Genomic DNA, 16535 nt, shown 5'->3' with positions numbered 1-16535 from the left:
CTGTTTTAGACAAAACACCCATTTACTTTAACGCCAATAATCTCTCTCTCTCTCTTTCCAATAGAAAATTCTGACCATGATTCCCACAGAGGAAGAGAAGCAGAAGATTCAGGAAGCTCAGCTGGCCAATCCCGATACTCCGCTGGGCAGTGCTGAGCAGTTCCTCCTCACGCTGTCCTCTATCACTGAGCTAAATGCCCGCCTGCAACTCTGGGCCTTCAAGATGGACTATGAGGTTCTAGAGAAGGTATTTACCTTTATAATGTGTGCAGCATTTGGTTTTGCACTGTTTTGATTTGATGTGCTCTGCATTAATGCTGGGCATACAACCCTATATCCCTATTTATGTTTTAGGGCACTATTGACTATTGAATGTCTTAATTTTTCATAAAGTGGAATTCAAATGGGATTTTCAGGCACTTTAAATTCCCACAATGCATTTGTACTTTTAAAAAATCAGCTTTGTTCACTACATAAGCTAAATGTGTTATAATACTATTATTTTCTAATGATTATTTATCGTATTTATAAAACATTAGACTGCACAGAAATCATATTTCTAGCTTTTCCATATTTTTATACTGTTACAGTAGGCTGCATGTCAGAATGCACAATGACATGGTGGATATTTTTAGCAGAAATTGGCATTTGATGGAAACATGGTGGATCTAGAGCTGCAGACATGTTGAATTTACATAGGAGAACAAGGAACTGTTGGAAACTAGAAGCCACAAATGAAGTGGATAAATGTAATATTATAAATAATATTATTAGCTAGTCTGGTTGTCCTAAACATTCAGCTACTCTTTGAGTGCAGTGCTGCAACTAATACAGCTACAGCTAGTACTGTAACATTTTCACATTTATCAGACCTGGGGCAGATCCACTGCACTGTGTTCTGATTGGTGTGTTCGTTACAGTGGGATTGTGTAATTATTCTGTGATTATCATGGCCCCTCCCTCTCATTTTCTGTTTTCTTAGGAAGTGGCAGAACCTCTACAGGACCTGAAGGAGGGCATGAATCAGCTGGAGAAGAATAAGACACTGCGTTTCATTCTGTCCACGCTGCTTGCCATCGGAAACTTTTTAAATGGATCAAACGTGAGTAGCAGCCATGCTAAGCTCTTAAACAGCTAGCATTCTGTTATATCGGGTAGCTTAAGATCAGTGTTGGGCACGTTACTTTGAAAAAGTAATTAGTTATAGTTACTCGTTACTTCTCCAAAAAAGTAACTGAGTTACTAACGGAGTTACTCCACTATAAAAGTAATTAGTTACCAGTAAAAGTAACTATCGCGTTACTTTTTATTATTCGCCCGTCAAAAAAAGAAAATCAATTATGCGTTTACTATTATTATTAGAAAAATAACAAAAAATAACAAACGAAAATAAACCCAAAATGTTGACAAAAATATAGTCTAACGAATTTCAAAAAAACAAAACGAAATTCTCCACAGAACCAAAGAAAATTACTAAAACTTGTAATACTGAAAAACATGAAAAACGCGTCTGGGGATGAAATTAAACAAACCAAGCCACACTCAAAGGAAATATGTATATATAAACAAAACAAAATGATGGACAAAAACAACAATTTAATGCCCGTTAAAATGGTATTAATATAACAGCTTCACCAAAAGGGAATAGAGCTTAGATCGGCCCAGCCGGAGCCCGTGCACGTTCTGCCCGAGCCCGAACCATGAACTGTCATTATGAGCCGGACCCGATCCGCCCCATAAACTGTCTGTTTTTGGGCTGATTGAATGAGCGAAATATAATCAGAATTATGTTAATTTACACTGTAACATAAAAGCATAGAACTATTATTTAATTTAAATGTTTTTTTAAGAACAGCTACACACAGTGCTGCAAGTCAAACGCGGAGGCGTTCACGTGCGCCCAGAGCTACGTGATTACATTTTTCATTTTTATTATAGTTTAATTTAATTTTGTTTTTATTTTTTCTGTTCAGTAAGTTTTTAGGGTTGGCTTGCTAGCGCGAGCGCTTTACACAAGAACTAAAGGACCACAAGGTGCCGCGCGCTCGGCACAACAACTCCGCTGTACAACAGCGCTTATAAATAAATTAAACACGAAAATGAGGGTATTCTATCTGTAATTTCAGTTCGTTTTAGTTAGTTTTATAAACACAAAATACAGTTCGAGATAGTTATGTTTTTCCTTTTAATTACCGTTTTTATTAGATTCAGTTAACACAAATGTTTTTTTCACTTTCAGTTTTCGCTATTTCGTTCGCTGTAGTGAACAATAATAATTGGTTACTTAGCAACATTGTGATTATCACACCAGAGCTTTATATAAAATAAAAAATAGGAGCTAATAGGAGCTTTCTCTAAAATAGAAAGCAGCAGCACCACAAAAACCGGAGCAGCTAAAAAGAGTTTAACGTCCTTAATTCGGAACTTGGGTTGTCCACGGCAATCACTGAATTAATTAGAGCACGCAAATCGTCACAATTGTGCCTCACTTCACCACACCAAACCACAGGCACAGCGGCCAGAAGCTCAAGTTCACCGGACAGAGGATCGGTTAACCAGGGCAAAGCGAAGTAAAAAAAAGTGCGGCTAAAGTAACGTGCAGTAATGGGGTGTCGGAAATGGTAACGGCGTTATAGTTACAGTCAGAGTAATTAGTTAGATTACTCGTTACTGAAAAAAGTAACGGCGTTAGTAACGCCGTTAGTTTTAACGCCGTTACTCCCAACACTGCTTAAGATGCAGCTAGCTAATTGTGACACCTAATGCTGCTTTATTGCATTTCTAACTCTGGTTTATTAAGCTTTTATGTCTTAATATCTGGGATATTTTAGCGTGATATGGGCTGGGCGCTTTAGCTTGACCTAAATAATAGAGCTCATCCTTATCAGTATCATGTTATGGCGTCACATCAATGTCAAAAGTTGAGGGCGCAAAAATACAAGCCGAGGGCGTAAAAATAACAGGTGACAAAAATTAACCAGCATGTTTTAACATTTTGTGTGTGTAAATTAACTTCTCGTGGGCACAAATGTGAAACTAGCCAGCAAAAAAAGCGGAGAGCGGGTTGTTTGGATTGTAGCATAGCCAGTTAGCTAACCCTCCTGCCGTCCTTTTGCCCCCTGGAGATATCAGCCAATATCGTTCGCTGAGGGAGGCGACCCTGACCGCGCCCCCAAACTGTCAAAACCACCCCTTTCAAAACTCAAGCGCAAAAAACTCAGTCGAGCACAAACTGCTTCAGCAGGTAATTCACACAACGCGCGAGGAAAACAAGCACCCGAGAGCTCGAGAGCAACATTTCTTTCAGTGTTCACAAGATTCCCTTTTTTTTGCTGGCTAGTTTCACATTTGTGCTCACGAGAAGTTAATTTACAAACAAAAAATGTTAAAACACGCTGGTTAATTTTTTTTCACCTGTTATATCAACTTGTATTTTTGCGCCCTCTGTTTTACAACTAACAAATGCCTAGTCCCTTTATCAGAACACTAAGAAGGGGGTTAGGCAGCCATGGCCCCGCCCCTGTAGTGAAAATCATGAATCTGATTGGTTAGATTGTCCTACTCCTTTGCTAATAGACTCATTACTACACCCTTCAAAAAATCAGTAAAAGGGGAACGCAGGTAGGATGGCAGAAGCACCATATAACAACTAAAAAACACAAACTAATGCTTTGTTGTTTCCTGATTAAATATTATGTAATGATTTACATGCACTTATTTTCACCCCTTCTCTGAAGAGTCAGAAGGGCCTTACTGCACACCACTAATACATATATATATATATATATATATATATATATACACTGCTCAAAAAAATAAAGGGAACACTCAAATAACACAATATAACTCCAAGTAAATCAAACTTCTGTGAAATTAAACTGTCCACTTAGGAAGCAACACTGATTGACAATCAATTTCACCTGCTGTTGTGCAAATGGAATAGACAACAGGTGGAAATTATTGGCAATTAGCAAGACACACTCAATAAAGGAGTGGTTCTGCAGGTGGGGACCACAGACCACTTCTCAGAACCTATGCTGTCTGGCTGATGTTTTGGTCAGTTTGGAATGTGGGTGGTGCTTTCACACTCGTGGTAGCATGAGACGGACTCTACAACCCACACAAGTGGCTCAGGTAGTGCAGCTCATCCAGGATGGCACATCAATGCGAGCTGTGGCAAGAAGGTTTGCTGTGTCTGTCAGCGTAGTGTCTAGAGGCTGGAGGCGCTACCAGGAGACAGGCCAGTACACCAGGAGACGTGGAGGAGGCCGTAGGAGGGCAACAACCGAGCAGCAGGACCGCTACCTCCGCCTTTGTGCAAGAAGGAACAGGAGGAGCACTGCCAGAGCCCTGCAAAATGATCTCCAGCAGGCCACAAATGTGCATGTGTCTGCACAAACGGTTAGAAACCGACTCCATGAGGATGGTATGAGGGCCAGACGTCCACAGATGGGGGTTGTGCTCACAGCCCAACACCGTGCAGGACGCTTGGCATTTGCCAGAGAACACCAGGATTGGCAAATTCGCCACTGGCGCCTTGTGCTCTTCACAGATGAAAGCAGGTTCACACTGAGCACATGACAGACGTGACAGAGTCTGGAGACGCCGTGGAGAGCGGTCTGCTGCCTGCAACATCCTTCAGCATGACCGGTTTGGCAGTGGGTCAGTAATGGTGTGGGGTGGCATTTCTTTGGAGGGCCGCACAGCCCTCCATGTGCTCACCAGAGGTAGCCTGACTGCCATTAGGTACCGAGATGAGATCCTCAGACCCCTTGTGAGACCATATGCTGGTGTGGTTGGCCCTGGGTTCCTCCTAATGCAGGACAATGCTAGACCTCATGTGGCTGGAGTGTGTCAGCAGTTCCTGCAAGATGAAGGCATTGAAGCTATGGACTGGCCCGCCCGTTCCCCAGACCTGAATCCGATTGAGCACATCTGGGACATCATGTCTCGCTCCATCCACCAACGTCACGTTGCACCACAGACTGTCCAGGAGTTGGCGGATGCTTTAGTCCAGGTCTGGGAGGAGATCCCTCAGGAGACCATCCGCCACCTCATCAGGAGCATGCCCAGGCGTTGTAGGGAGGTCATACAGGCACGTGGAGGCCACACACAATACTGAGCCTCATTTTGACTTGTTTTATGGACATTACATTAAAGTTGGATCAGCCTGTAGTGTGTTTTTTTCACTTTAATTTTGTGTGTGGCTCCAAATCCAAGCCTCCATTGGTTAATAAATTTGATTTCCATTGATGATTTTTGTGTGATTTTGTTGTCAGCACATTCAACTTTGTACAGAACAAAGTATTCAATGAGAATATTTCATTCATTTAGATCTAGGATGTGTTATTTGAGTGTTCCTTTTTTGAGCAGTGTATATATATCCAGCAGCTCGAGCATACAGCTTGAGGAATCAGTAGTCCGGTTCTGATTTGGGCCAGTGTTCCCTTTAAGGGATCATTAATGTAACTTTGTTTATTCTCCTTTCTGAAGTTTTGTGAAAATGATTAAAGCATGCTGTAACGATAAACTGGTAAACCGTGGGCGCCAGTACAAAGCTAATCTGAGAAATGTAATTCCAGGATTTTTCGTGCCGTGTGCTAAAACCAGCACACATGCGGTTACTGTACTCCTGCTAATTACATGCTAATTAAGCATTTATCTGGACCGGCAGCTCTGCAGAGTACTGACCTGGCCCATGGTCCAGAAGACTGTGCACTGCAGTTTAATGCAGCTGATGCTAATCTGCTGCAGTAGAGCGAGGTCTGTAAACTACGGTGATAAGGAGCCCTCTTTAAATGTTCCCTAGCTAGATAACTAGCTACGTCCTCAGTCTTTTTTCCTATCTAGCTAACAGGTAAGTTATCATTTCTATAGCAAGCTAATGAGAAAAAAGACCAGTATTTCAGCTACACCACAACCACAGATGCCTCCACCACAAACATTTAGTTATATACTCATTTATTCCACTTAATCATTTACCCACCGTGAACAATAAGGGCAGAGGTAGTGTCTTTATGTTCCCTGTGTTTGACCTCTCTGCCATGGGGCTGCCAAACTACATGGTACTGATTAAGTGTAAATCTTGCTTAGTCTTTCCCAAAGAGTGCATAAGCAAGCCTAAAATAGATTTTTCTGGTTTACGGTATATTGTACGTTATTTGTAGGCATCAGGGAGCCTCTATAAATATTTGGGAGAATACTGCAAATTGCACGAGATGTGGGATGTCTATCAGTAAAGAGCCCAAATCAAAGGAAAAAGTTTTTTTTTTATTTGTGTGTGTCCAGGCTAAGGGCTTTGAGCTGAGTTACCTGGAGAAGGTTCCGGAAGTGAAGGACACGGTGCATAAGCAGTCCTTGCTGCATCACGTCTGCTCCATCGTGGTGGAGAAGTTTCCGGAAAGTTCTGACTTGTACTCTGAGATTGGAGCCATCACTCGCTCTGCTAAGGTACCACACACACGCACACATACACACACAGTTACACAGAACCCTCCCTTCCATTTTTAGGGTTCAAGCACCGAAGGTGCGTAGAACCCTATTGTTTTTGCTAAGATTTTTCTTATTATTATTAGGGTTCAAGCACAGAAGGTGCGTAGAACCCTATTGTTTTTGCTAAGATTTTTCTTCTTCTTCTTCTTCTTCTTCTTCTTATTAGGGTTCAAGCACCGAAGGTGCGTAGAACCCTATTGTTTTTGCTAAGATTTTTCTTATTATTATTATTATTCTTTTTCTCCTGTAAAAACAGTTGTGCAGCCTAAACCGTAAGTCATAGAGAAATGAAACTTGGTAGGTAGATGTAGGATCAGTGCATCTCGGTGGACAACAAAAATGGCACCGATTGGTCAAGTGGTGGCGCTATAAACAAGGAAATTCATTTTTCACAATTTTCTCAATAACTCAAAAACCATAAGACCTACATTCAAAATTCTTTGTTTGATGGATTCCTTGGGTCAATACCTACAACTTTCCAATTTGGACCATGCACTTCCGTCTATATAGATTTTTTGCTAATTTGCATAATATGCAAAACATACTTTTGCGAACTAGTCCTAGGAATTTTGATCAATCCTGGCATGTTTGGTATCAAAACACTCGTGAGAGCATGGCCTTCAATATTCATTAAGAAAAAGTTGAAATTTGTAAACAATATGGCCACCATATGCAAATTAGTCCTTCCGGATATATGCCCCATTCACTTCAATTGTTAAATTTGGAACACTGTTTCTCAGCAACCGTGCAACCTAGCAAGCTGAAACTTTGCATGCAGAATCTGTCATACAGCCTCTAAAGGATGTTCAAAGGGCAACTTAATCAATCAACATGGCTGAACACCATCAGCCAATCAGCATTCAGCAGACATTTTGGCAGGCTGAATGTTGCCCAATCTGGATGACACTTGGCAGTTATGTTCAGGTGGAGACGCTGTAGTGACCTGCAAATTGCTGAAACAATCCGACCACTGGGGGGCGCTGTTCCAACAAATCGAATACATGTCAATCATACTATACTATTTTGACATCTAAATGTTTGTGCCATATTTAGTACAGTGGCTCTGACAAATTTGTCAATACAACTATGTTTAAAAAGTGCTTTGTTCATTCATAATTGCTAATTGTTTGAAAATAGCTATATTGATACTAGTCTCTGGATATTTGGCCTATCACCGCCATTTCAGACTTGTTGCACACTGTAGAGTCTCTAGGTTAAGATTCAATAAAAACATTTGTGAAAATTTCACATACAATAGTGTCCAGGCATCAAGCAGTCTGAGCGTCCTTGAAATTTTCAACCTAAATTGCTGTAACTCTGCAGTATTTGCTGTAATCTCACAATGTCAAAGACCTCTGTACAATATCACTCTGATGAAGCGCCATTTAATACAGAACTAGATTTAGAATATATTTGTAATTACATGTCATATCAGAACATGCACTCCTTTGTGCCTCTTCTCAACATTAATAACAGGTGAAAGACTTTTGATAATTTCTCAATGTGACAGAGTGTCTCCAATTGTGTTACACCTTCTTACACATCACCATCCTATGCTCTAGTAGGCACCATTGTGCCAGTTGCTGTTTGATGAAGCGCCATTTAATTCAGAACTAGATTTAGAATAACTTTGTAATTACATGTCATGTCAGACAATGAACTCATTTGTGTTAATGTAAACTTGTTTGGTAAAACATTTCAGCTTGTTTTGCAAAGGTCAAAAGGTCAATCTGAACACCACTTTGTAAACATTCTGGTTGAAACCACCTGATCAATACCAATAACATGTAGACACATTTTGACTAGATCTAACTCACTTGATGAATATCCTACAAACTTCACTAGATTGACATTACAATTACAATTTACAATTTAAGCACTGATCACGTTGAAAGGCTTCTGCTCAACATTAATAACAGGTGAAAATTTTTTAATAATCTCTAAATGTGACAGGGCATCTCCAATCATATTAGCCCTTTTTACACATCACCATTCAGTTCTCTAGTATGCACCATTGTGCCAGTTGGTGCTTGAACCCGATGATTGCCGCTTGCGGCTATATTTATTATTATTATTATTCTTTTTCTCCTGTAAAAACAGTTGTGCAGCCTAAACCGTAAGTCCTAGAGAAATGAAACTTGGTAGGTAGATGTAGGATCAGTGCATCTCGGTGGACAACAAAAATGGCACCGATTGGTCAAGTGGTGGCGCTATAAACAAGGAAATTCATTTTTCACAATTTTCTCAATAACTCAAAAACCATAAGACCGACATTCAAAATTCTTTTTTTGATGGATTCCTTGGGTCAATACCAACAACTTTCCAATTTGGACCATGCACTTCCGTCTATATAGATTTTGTGCTAATTTGCATAATATGCAAAACCTACTTTTGCAAACTAGTCCTAGGAATTTTGACCAATCCTGGCATGTTTGGTATCAAAACACTCGTGAGAGCATGCGCTTCAATATTCATTAAGAAAAAGTTGAAATATGTAAACAATATGGCCGCCATATGCAAATTAGTCCTTCCGGATATATGCCCCATTCACTTCAAAAGGTAAATTTGGAGCACTGTTTCTCAGCAACCGTGCAACCTAGCAAGTTGAAACTTTGCATGTAGAATCTATCATACAGCCTCTAAAGGATGTTCAAAGGGCAACTTAATCAATCAACATGGCTGAACACCATCAGCCAATCAGCATTCAGCAGACATTTTGGCAGGCTGAATGTTGCCCAATCTGGATGATATTTGGCAGTTATGTTCAGGTGGAGACACTGTAGTGACCTGCAAAGTGCTGAAACAATCCGCCCACTGGGGGGCGCTGTTCCAAAAAAACGAGTATATGTCAATCATGCTGTACTATTTTGACATCTAATTGTTTTTGCCATATTTAGTACAGTGGCTCTGACAAATTTCTCAATACAACTATGTTTAAAAAGGGCTTTGTTCATTCATAATTGCTAATTGTTTGAAAATAGCTATATTGAAACTACTCTCTGGATATTTGGCCTATCACCTCCATTTCAGTCTTGCTGCACACTGTAGAGTCTCTAGGTAAATGTTCATTAAAAACATTTGTGAAAATTTCACATACAATACTCTCCAGGCATCAAGCAATCTGTGCGTCCTTGGAATTTCTAACCTAAATTGCTGTAACTCTGCAGTATTTGCTGTAATCTCACAATGTTAAAGACCTCTGTACAATATCACTCTGATGAAGCGCCATTTAATACAGAACTAGATTAAGAATAACTTGACATTACATGTCATATCAGAACATTCACTCCTTTGTGCCTCTTCTCAACATTAATAACAGGTGAAAGACTTTTGATCATTTTAAATGTGACAGAATGTCTCCAATTGTGTTAGACCTTCTTACACATCACCATCCTATGCTCTAGTAGGCACCATTGTGCTAGTTGGTGCTTGATGAAGCGCCATTTAATTCAGAACTAGATTTATAATAACTTCGTAATTACATGTCATATCAGAACATTCACTCCTTTGTGTTAATTTAAACTTGTTTGGTCAAACATTTCAGCTTGTTCTGCAAAGGTTCAAAGGTCAATCTGAATACCACTTTGTGAACATTCTGGTTGAAGCCACCTGATCAATACCAATAACATGTAGACACCTTTTGACTAGTTCTAACTCACTTAATGAATATCCTACAAAGTTCACTAGATTTACATGTGAATTTAAGCACTGATCAGGTCGAAAGGCCTCTGCTCAACATTAATAACAGGTGAAAAACTTGATAATTTCTAAATGTGACAGGGCATCTCCAATCATATTAGACCTTCTTACACATCACCATTCAATGCTCCAGTAGGCACCATTGTGCAAGTTGGTGCTTGAACCCAATGATTGCCGCTTGCGGCTATATTTATTAGGGGTTCGAGCACGTAGTGCTAGAAACCCTATTGTAATTGTTCTGATTATTATTAGGGGTTCGAGCACGTAGTGCTAGAAACCCTATTGTAATTGTTCTGATTATTATTATTATTATAGTTCTTATTCTTTTTCTGCCATAGAAGTGATTGGGCAGAAGAAACCGTAAGGCCTACAGGGCTGAGACTTGGTCATATGGTAGTACTTCTCACCGCTACTCAGATTCAAAACATGAGCCCGATCGGCCTCAAGGGGGCGCTATGGCGAAGGTCAACGCGTTTGGCCTCGTAACTCCTACACCCTGATAGCTAGAGCAAAAAATCTTGCATTGTATGATTCCTTGGTTAATGGCAAATCAAAAAGGTCAATAGAACCACTAAGCTCCGCCCACTTAGATTTTTTGCTATTTAGCATAATATGCAAAACCTACTTTTGAGAACTTGTCCTAGGGTCATTGACCAATCCTGTCATATTTGGTGTCAAACAACTCAGCAGAGTCCCAACCTCAATAATTATCGAAAAAATTGTGAAATTTGTAAACAATATGGCCGCCATATGCACATTAATCTTACCGTGGCACACCCAAATTTACTCTAACAGCTGTAACTTTTGAATGCTTAAACCTACACTAATGCCACTTTACAACTTTGATGCCAACATGATTCTGAGGTAGCCCGTCAATCTGTGTAGACATACGCCCCCAGGGGGCGGAGCCAAAGCTAAAAATCTGTTTCTCAGGAACCGTACAAGCTTTGAAGCTCTCCTTTGACATGTATCATCTATGGCCTATGTCCTAATGTTTTACAGAAGGAAAATTTGATATGCAAATTTTTGCGATCGTTATTAGCCAATCAGTTTCCAGCAAGCTTTTGACATGCTAAACAATGACCAATCAGGACGATACTTATACCCTACATGTATCTCAGGGCCTTCTATCATCCATTAAAATATGGCGTTGATTGGCCTCAAGGGGGCGCTATAGCAGAAAATCAGTTATATCTAAAGGTACAAGTGGCCTAGGCTTGTTATTCTTTTTTAGTTGTATACTTTGCTGTAGCCTTTACAACTTTGTAATTACATATGTTTACCAAAAATGCAAAGATTTTCATCAGTGGCCAAAAGAGTAAAAATTGCTCTTTTCGAACTTGTCTTTAAGTCCTTAATCAATCAAAACAAATTTGGTCTTGATGCAATCTTGAGACCTTGTAGGTAAATAATTATCAAAAAAATCTTGACATTTTAACTACTTGAGGCCCATAAACCTTGATCAAACATGTACGTGAAAGCCTTTTCAGAGTTATTTGGCCAAAACTCTGTCAAAGTTTAAAACATGCCAAAACTGTTGAAGCTACTAATTAACAATGACATTTGAAGTACATGTGCCAAGTATGAGCCAAATAAGTCTTCAGTAGGCTCTACAGTGAAAAAATAACTATTTTCAATTTATTCTATTTATCGCTATTTTCCAACCTAAATGGACAGAAGACAGGAACCTTTCACCCTATCAACACACAAATTTATACACATATATAGACTGATATTGTGATCTTGATTGCAAATTTTCAGCCAAATCGGACATGTTTTGCCTCTACAACGGCTGGAAAACTACAGCGATTTTGTAGGCCTCAAGCCTGTATTATCGCTTTTTTCAAATCTAAATTGACAGAAGTCAGGAACCTTTGACCCCATTGACACAGAAATTGACATACATATATAGACTGATATTGTGATCTTGATTGCATATTTTGAGCCAAATCAGATATTTTTTGCCTCTAATATGGCCAAAGAGCAACAGCCATTTTGTAGGCCATAAGCCTGTATTATCACTTTTTTCAAACCTAAATGGTCAGAAGTCAGGAACCTTTGACCCTATCAACACACAAATTTACATACATGTATAGACAGACCACTTGATCATGAGTACCAATTTGGAGCCCAATCGGACTTTTCTTCTCTTTTTAATAAATAGAAACACACTGATAGGGAATGTTCTGTCTTTCTGATAGAGTGATAGATTTCCAGCAGGTTATATGTGGTCTCTTGCTGCGCTCTGGTGGTCATTTGGTGAAACAGCTACAGGTGAATTATTCTAAATTAAAGCTCTGCTGAACTTATTCAATCTTGCTTGTCTTGCTTAATTGAAGATCTTTATCCTTCTTGGTCATGCTAGTCAGCCACCTGGGTCATTCTTGTTTATGCTCCACTCACTTAATTTTTTTTTAAATTTGCATAATATGCAAAACCTACTTTTGAGATCTTGTCCTTGGATCCTTGACCAATCATGACATGTTTGCTGTCAAACAGTTCAGCAGAGCTTACTCCTCAATAATTATTAAAACAAATCTTTACTTTTATAAACAATATGGCCGCCATATGCAAATTAGTTCTACCATGGTGCAGTAAAATGTCTTCAACACTTATAACTTTTGAATGCTTAACCTGACACTAATACCACTTCAGTCCTTTGATCATTACATGATTCTCAGATACCCTGTCAGTTTAAGTAGACATACACCCCCCCAGGGGGCGGGGCCAATGCTCGATAGCTGTTTCTCTAGAACCATACAAGCTATCAAGGTCATCCTAGCCAATTATCATCTATGGCCCATGCACTAATGGTACACCAAATGAAAATTTGATATGGACACTTTTGTGGTCACTATTAGCCAATCACATTCCAGCAAGCTTTTAACAGGCGGAATGTTAATCAGGTCAAAACTTATATACTATATACGGGTTATTTATATGCCCTTTTTATGCCTTGTGTTTTTTTAATTTAAGAACTGAATTTGTTTCACCAAATGCCCACTAGAGTGCAGTAAGACACCACATAAAGCCTGATGAACATTACAGCTCAATTTATCAATGCTTTTCAACTAGTTTACTCACACCACTCATCTAGCATTGCCATTATGGTCTTTATGGTCACGCTGGTCACCCAGCTTGGTTATGCTGGCCATCCAGCTTGGTCATGCTGGCCATTCACATTGGTCATTATGGTCCTGCTGGTCATTCAGCTTTGTCCTCATAGTAATGGTGGTCTTCCAGCTTGGTCATACTGGCCAACCACCTTTGCCATGCTGGTCATCCAGTTTGGTCATTATGGTCTTCCAGCTTGGTCAATATGGTCAACAAGTTTGTCATCCAGATTAGTCATGCTGGTAATCTAGCTTGGTCTTCACGGTCATGCTGGTCATCCTCATCCAGTTTGGCGATGCCGGTCAACCGGCAACATGTTTTAAGCCTAACTGGCCTCCAGGGGTCTCTTTGCCTGTAACGCTCGAACCCCGTAAATCGCCGCTTGCGGCTATATTTATTATTATTATTATAGTTCTTATTCTTTTTCTGCCATAGAAGTGATTGGGCAGAAGAAACCGTAAGGCCTACAGGGCTGAGACTTGGTCATATGGTAGTACTTCTCACCGCTACTCAGATTCAAAAGATGAGCCAAATCGGCCTCAAGGGGGCGCTATGGCGAAGGTCAACGCGTTTGGCCCCGTAACTCCTACGCCCTGATAGCTAGAGCAAAAATTCTTGCATTATATGATTCCCTGGTTAATGGCAAATCAAAAAGGTCAATAGAACCACTAAGCTCCGCCCACTTAGATTTTTTGCTATTTAGCATAATATGCAAAACCTACTTTTGAGAACTTGTCCTAAACTCATTGACCAATCCTGTCATATTTGGTGTCAAACAACTCAGCAGAGTCCCAAACTCAATAATTATCAAAAAAATTGTGAAATTTGTAAACAATATGGCCGCCATATGCAAATTAATCTTACCGTGGCACACCCAAATTTACTCTAACAGCTGTAACTTTTGAATGCTTAAACCTACACTAATGCCACTTTAGACCTTTGATGCCAACATGATTCTGAGGTAGCCCGTCAATCTGTGTAGACGTACGCCTCCAGGGGGCGGAGCCAAAGCTAAAAATCTGTTTCTCAGGAACCGTACAAGTTATGAAGCTCTCCTTTGGCATGTATCATCTATGGCCTATGTCCTAATGTTTTACAGAAGGAAAATTTGATATGCAAATTTTTGCGATCGTTATTAGCCAATCAGATTCCAGCAAGCTTTTGACATGCTAAACAATGACCAATCAGGACGATACTTATACCCTACATGTATCTCAGGGCCTTCTATCATCCATTAAAATATGGCGTTGATTGGCCTCAAGGGGGCGCTATAGCAGAAAATCAGTTATATCTAAAGGTACAAGTGGCCTAGGCATGTTCTTCTTTTTTAGTTGTATACTTTGCTGTAGCCTTTACAACTTTGTAATTACATGTGTTTACCAAAAATGCAAAGATTTTCATCAGTGGCCAAAAGAGTAAAAATTGCTCTTTTCGAACTTGTCTTTAAGTCCTTAATCAATCAAAACAAATTTGGTCTTGATGCAATCTTGAGACCCTGTAGGTAAATAATTATCAAAAAAATCTTGACATTTTAACTATTTGAGGCCCATAAACCTTGATCAAACATGTACGTGAAAGCCTTTTCAGAGTTATTTGGCCAAAACTCTGTCAAAGTTTAAAACATGCCAAAACTGTTGAAGCTACTAATTACCAATGACATTTGAAGCACATGTGCCAAGTATGAGCCAAATAAGTCTTCAGTAGGCTCTACAGTGAAAAAATAACTATTTTCAATTTATTCTATTTATCGCTATTTTCCAACCTAAATGGACAGAAGACAGGAACCTTTCACCCTATCGACACACAAATTTATACACATATATAGACTGATAATCTGATCTTGATTGCAAATTTTCAGCCAAATCGGACATGTTTTGCCTCTACAACGGCTGGAAAACTACAGCGATTTTGTAGGCCTCAAGCCTGTATTATCGCTTTTTTCAAATCTAAATGGACAGAAGTCAGGAACCTTTGACCCTATCGACACAGAAATTGACATACATATACAGACTGATATTGTGATCTTGATTGCAAATTTTGAGCCAAATCAGATATTTTTTGCCTGTAATATGGCCAAAGAGCAACAGCCATTTTGTAGGCCATAAGCCTGTATTATCGCTTTTTTCAAGCCTAAATGGACAGAAGTCAGGAACCTTTGACCCTATCAACACACAAATTTACACACGTATATATATACAGACCACTTGATCATGAGTACTAATTTGGAGCCCAATCGGACTTTTCTTCTCTTTTTAATAAATAGAAACACACTGATAGGGAATGTTCTGTCTTACTTATAGAGTGATAGATTTCCAGCAGGTTATATGTGGTCTCTTGCTGCGCTCTGGTGGTCATTTGGTGAAACAGCTACAGGTGAATTATTCTAAATTAAAGCTCTGCTGAACTTATTCAATCTTGCTTGTCTTGCTTAATTGAACATCTTTATCCTTCTTGTTCATGATGGTCAGCCGCCTGGGTCATTCTTGTTTATGCTCCACCCACTTAATTTTTTTTTAAATTAGCATAATATGCAAAACCTACTTTTGAGATCTTGTCCTTGGATCCTTGACCAATCATGACATGTTTGGTGTCAAACAGTTCAGCAGAGCTTACTCCTCAATAATTATTAAAAAAATCTTTACATTTGTAAACAATATGGCCGCTATATGCAAATTAGTTCTACCACAGTGCAGTAAAATGTCTTTAACACTTATAACTTTTGAATGCTTAACCTGACACTAATACCACTTCAGTCCTTTCATCATTACATGATTCTCAGATACCCTGTCAGTTTAAGTAGACATACACCCCCCCAGGGGGCGCAGCCAATGCTCGATAGCTGTTTCTCTAGAACCATACAAGCTATCAAGGTCATCCTAGCCAATTATCATCTATGGCCCATGCACTAATGGTACACCAAATGAAAATTTGATATGGACACTTTTGTGGTCACTATTAGCCAATCACATTCCAGCAAGCTTTTAACAGGCTGAATGTTAATCAGGTCAAAACTTATATACTATATACGGGTTATTTATATGCCCTTTTTATGCCTTGTGTTTTTTCAATTTAAGAACTGAATTTGTTTCACCAAATGCCCACTAGAGTGCAGTAAGACACCACATAAAACCTGATGAACACTACAGCTCAATTTATCAATGCTTTTCAACTAGTTTACTCACACCACTCATCTAGCATTGCCATTATGGTCTTTATGGTCACGCTGGTTA

General features: G+C 39.4%; 1 protein-coding gene across 2 annotated transcripts in view; it reads left to right on the top strand.

The window, feature by feature from the left end:
- fhod3b (formin homology 2 domain containing 3b) overlaps positions 1 to 16535 on the top strand; it is a 403456-nt gene that overhangs the window by 277521 nt on the left and 109400 nt on the right. For both annotated transcript variants that reach the window (XM_049480538.1, XM_049480537.1), the window contains exons 21-23: positions 65 to 247; positions 983 to 1102; positions 6289 to 6450. In XM_049480538.1, coding sequence (XP_049336495.1) covers positions 65 to 247; positions 983 to 1102; positions 6289 to 6450 — 465 coding nt within the window. The remainder of the gene's footprint in view (positions 1 to 64; positions 248 to 982; positions 1103 to 6288; positions 6451 to 16535) is intronic.

The sequence above is a fragment of the Astyanax mexicanus genome, chromosome 6 (genome assembly GCF_023375975.1).
Source record: "Astyanax mexicanus isolate ESR-SI-001 chromosome 6, AstMex3_surface, whole genome shotgun sequence".
In the NCBI taxonomy this organism is placed as follows: Eukaryota; Metazoa; Chordata; class Actinopteri; order Characiformes; family Acestrorhamphidae; genus Astyanax; species Astyanax mexicanus.
The sequence above is the reverse complement of the archived record's forward strand: the minus strand, read 5'-3'. Positions and strand labels throughout refer to the sequence as shown.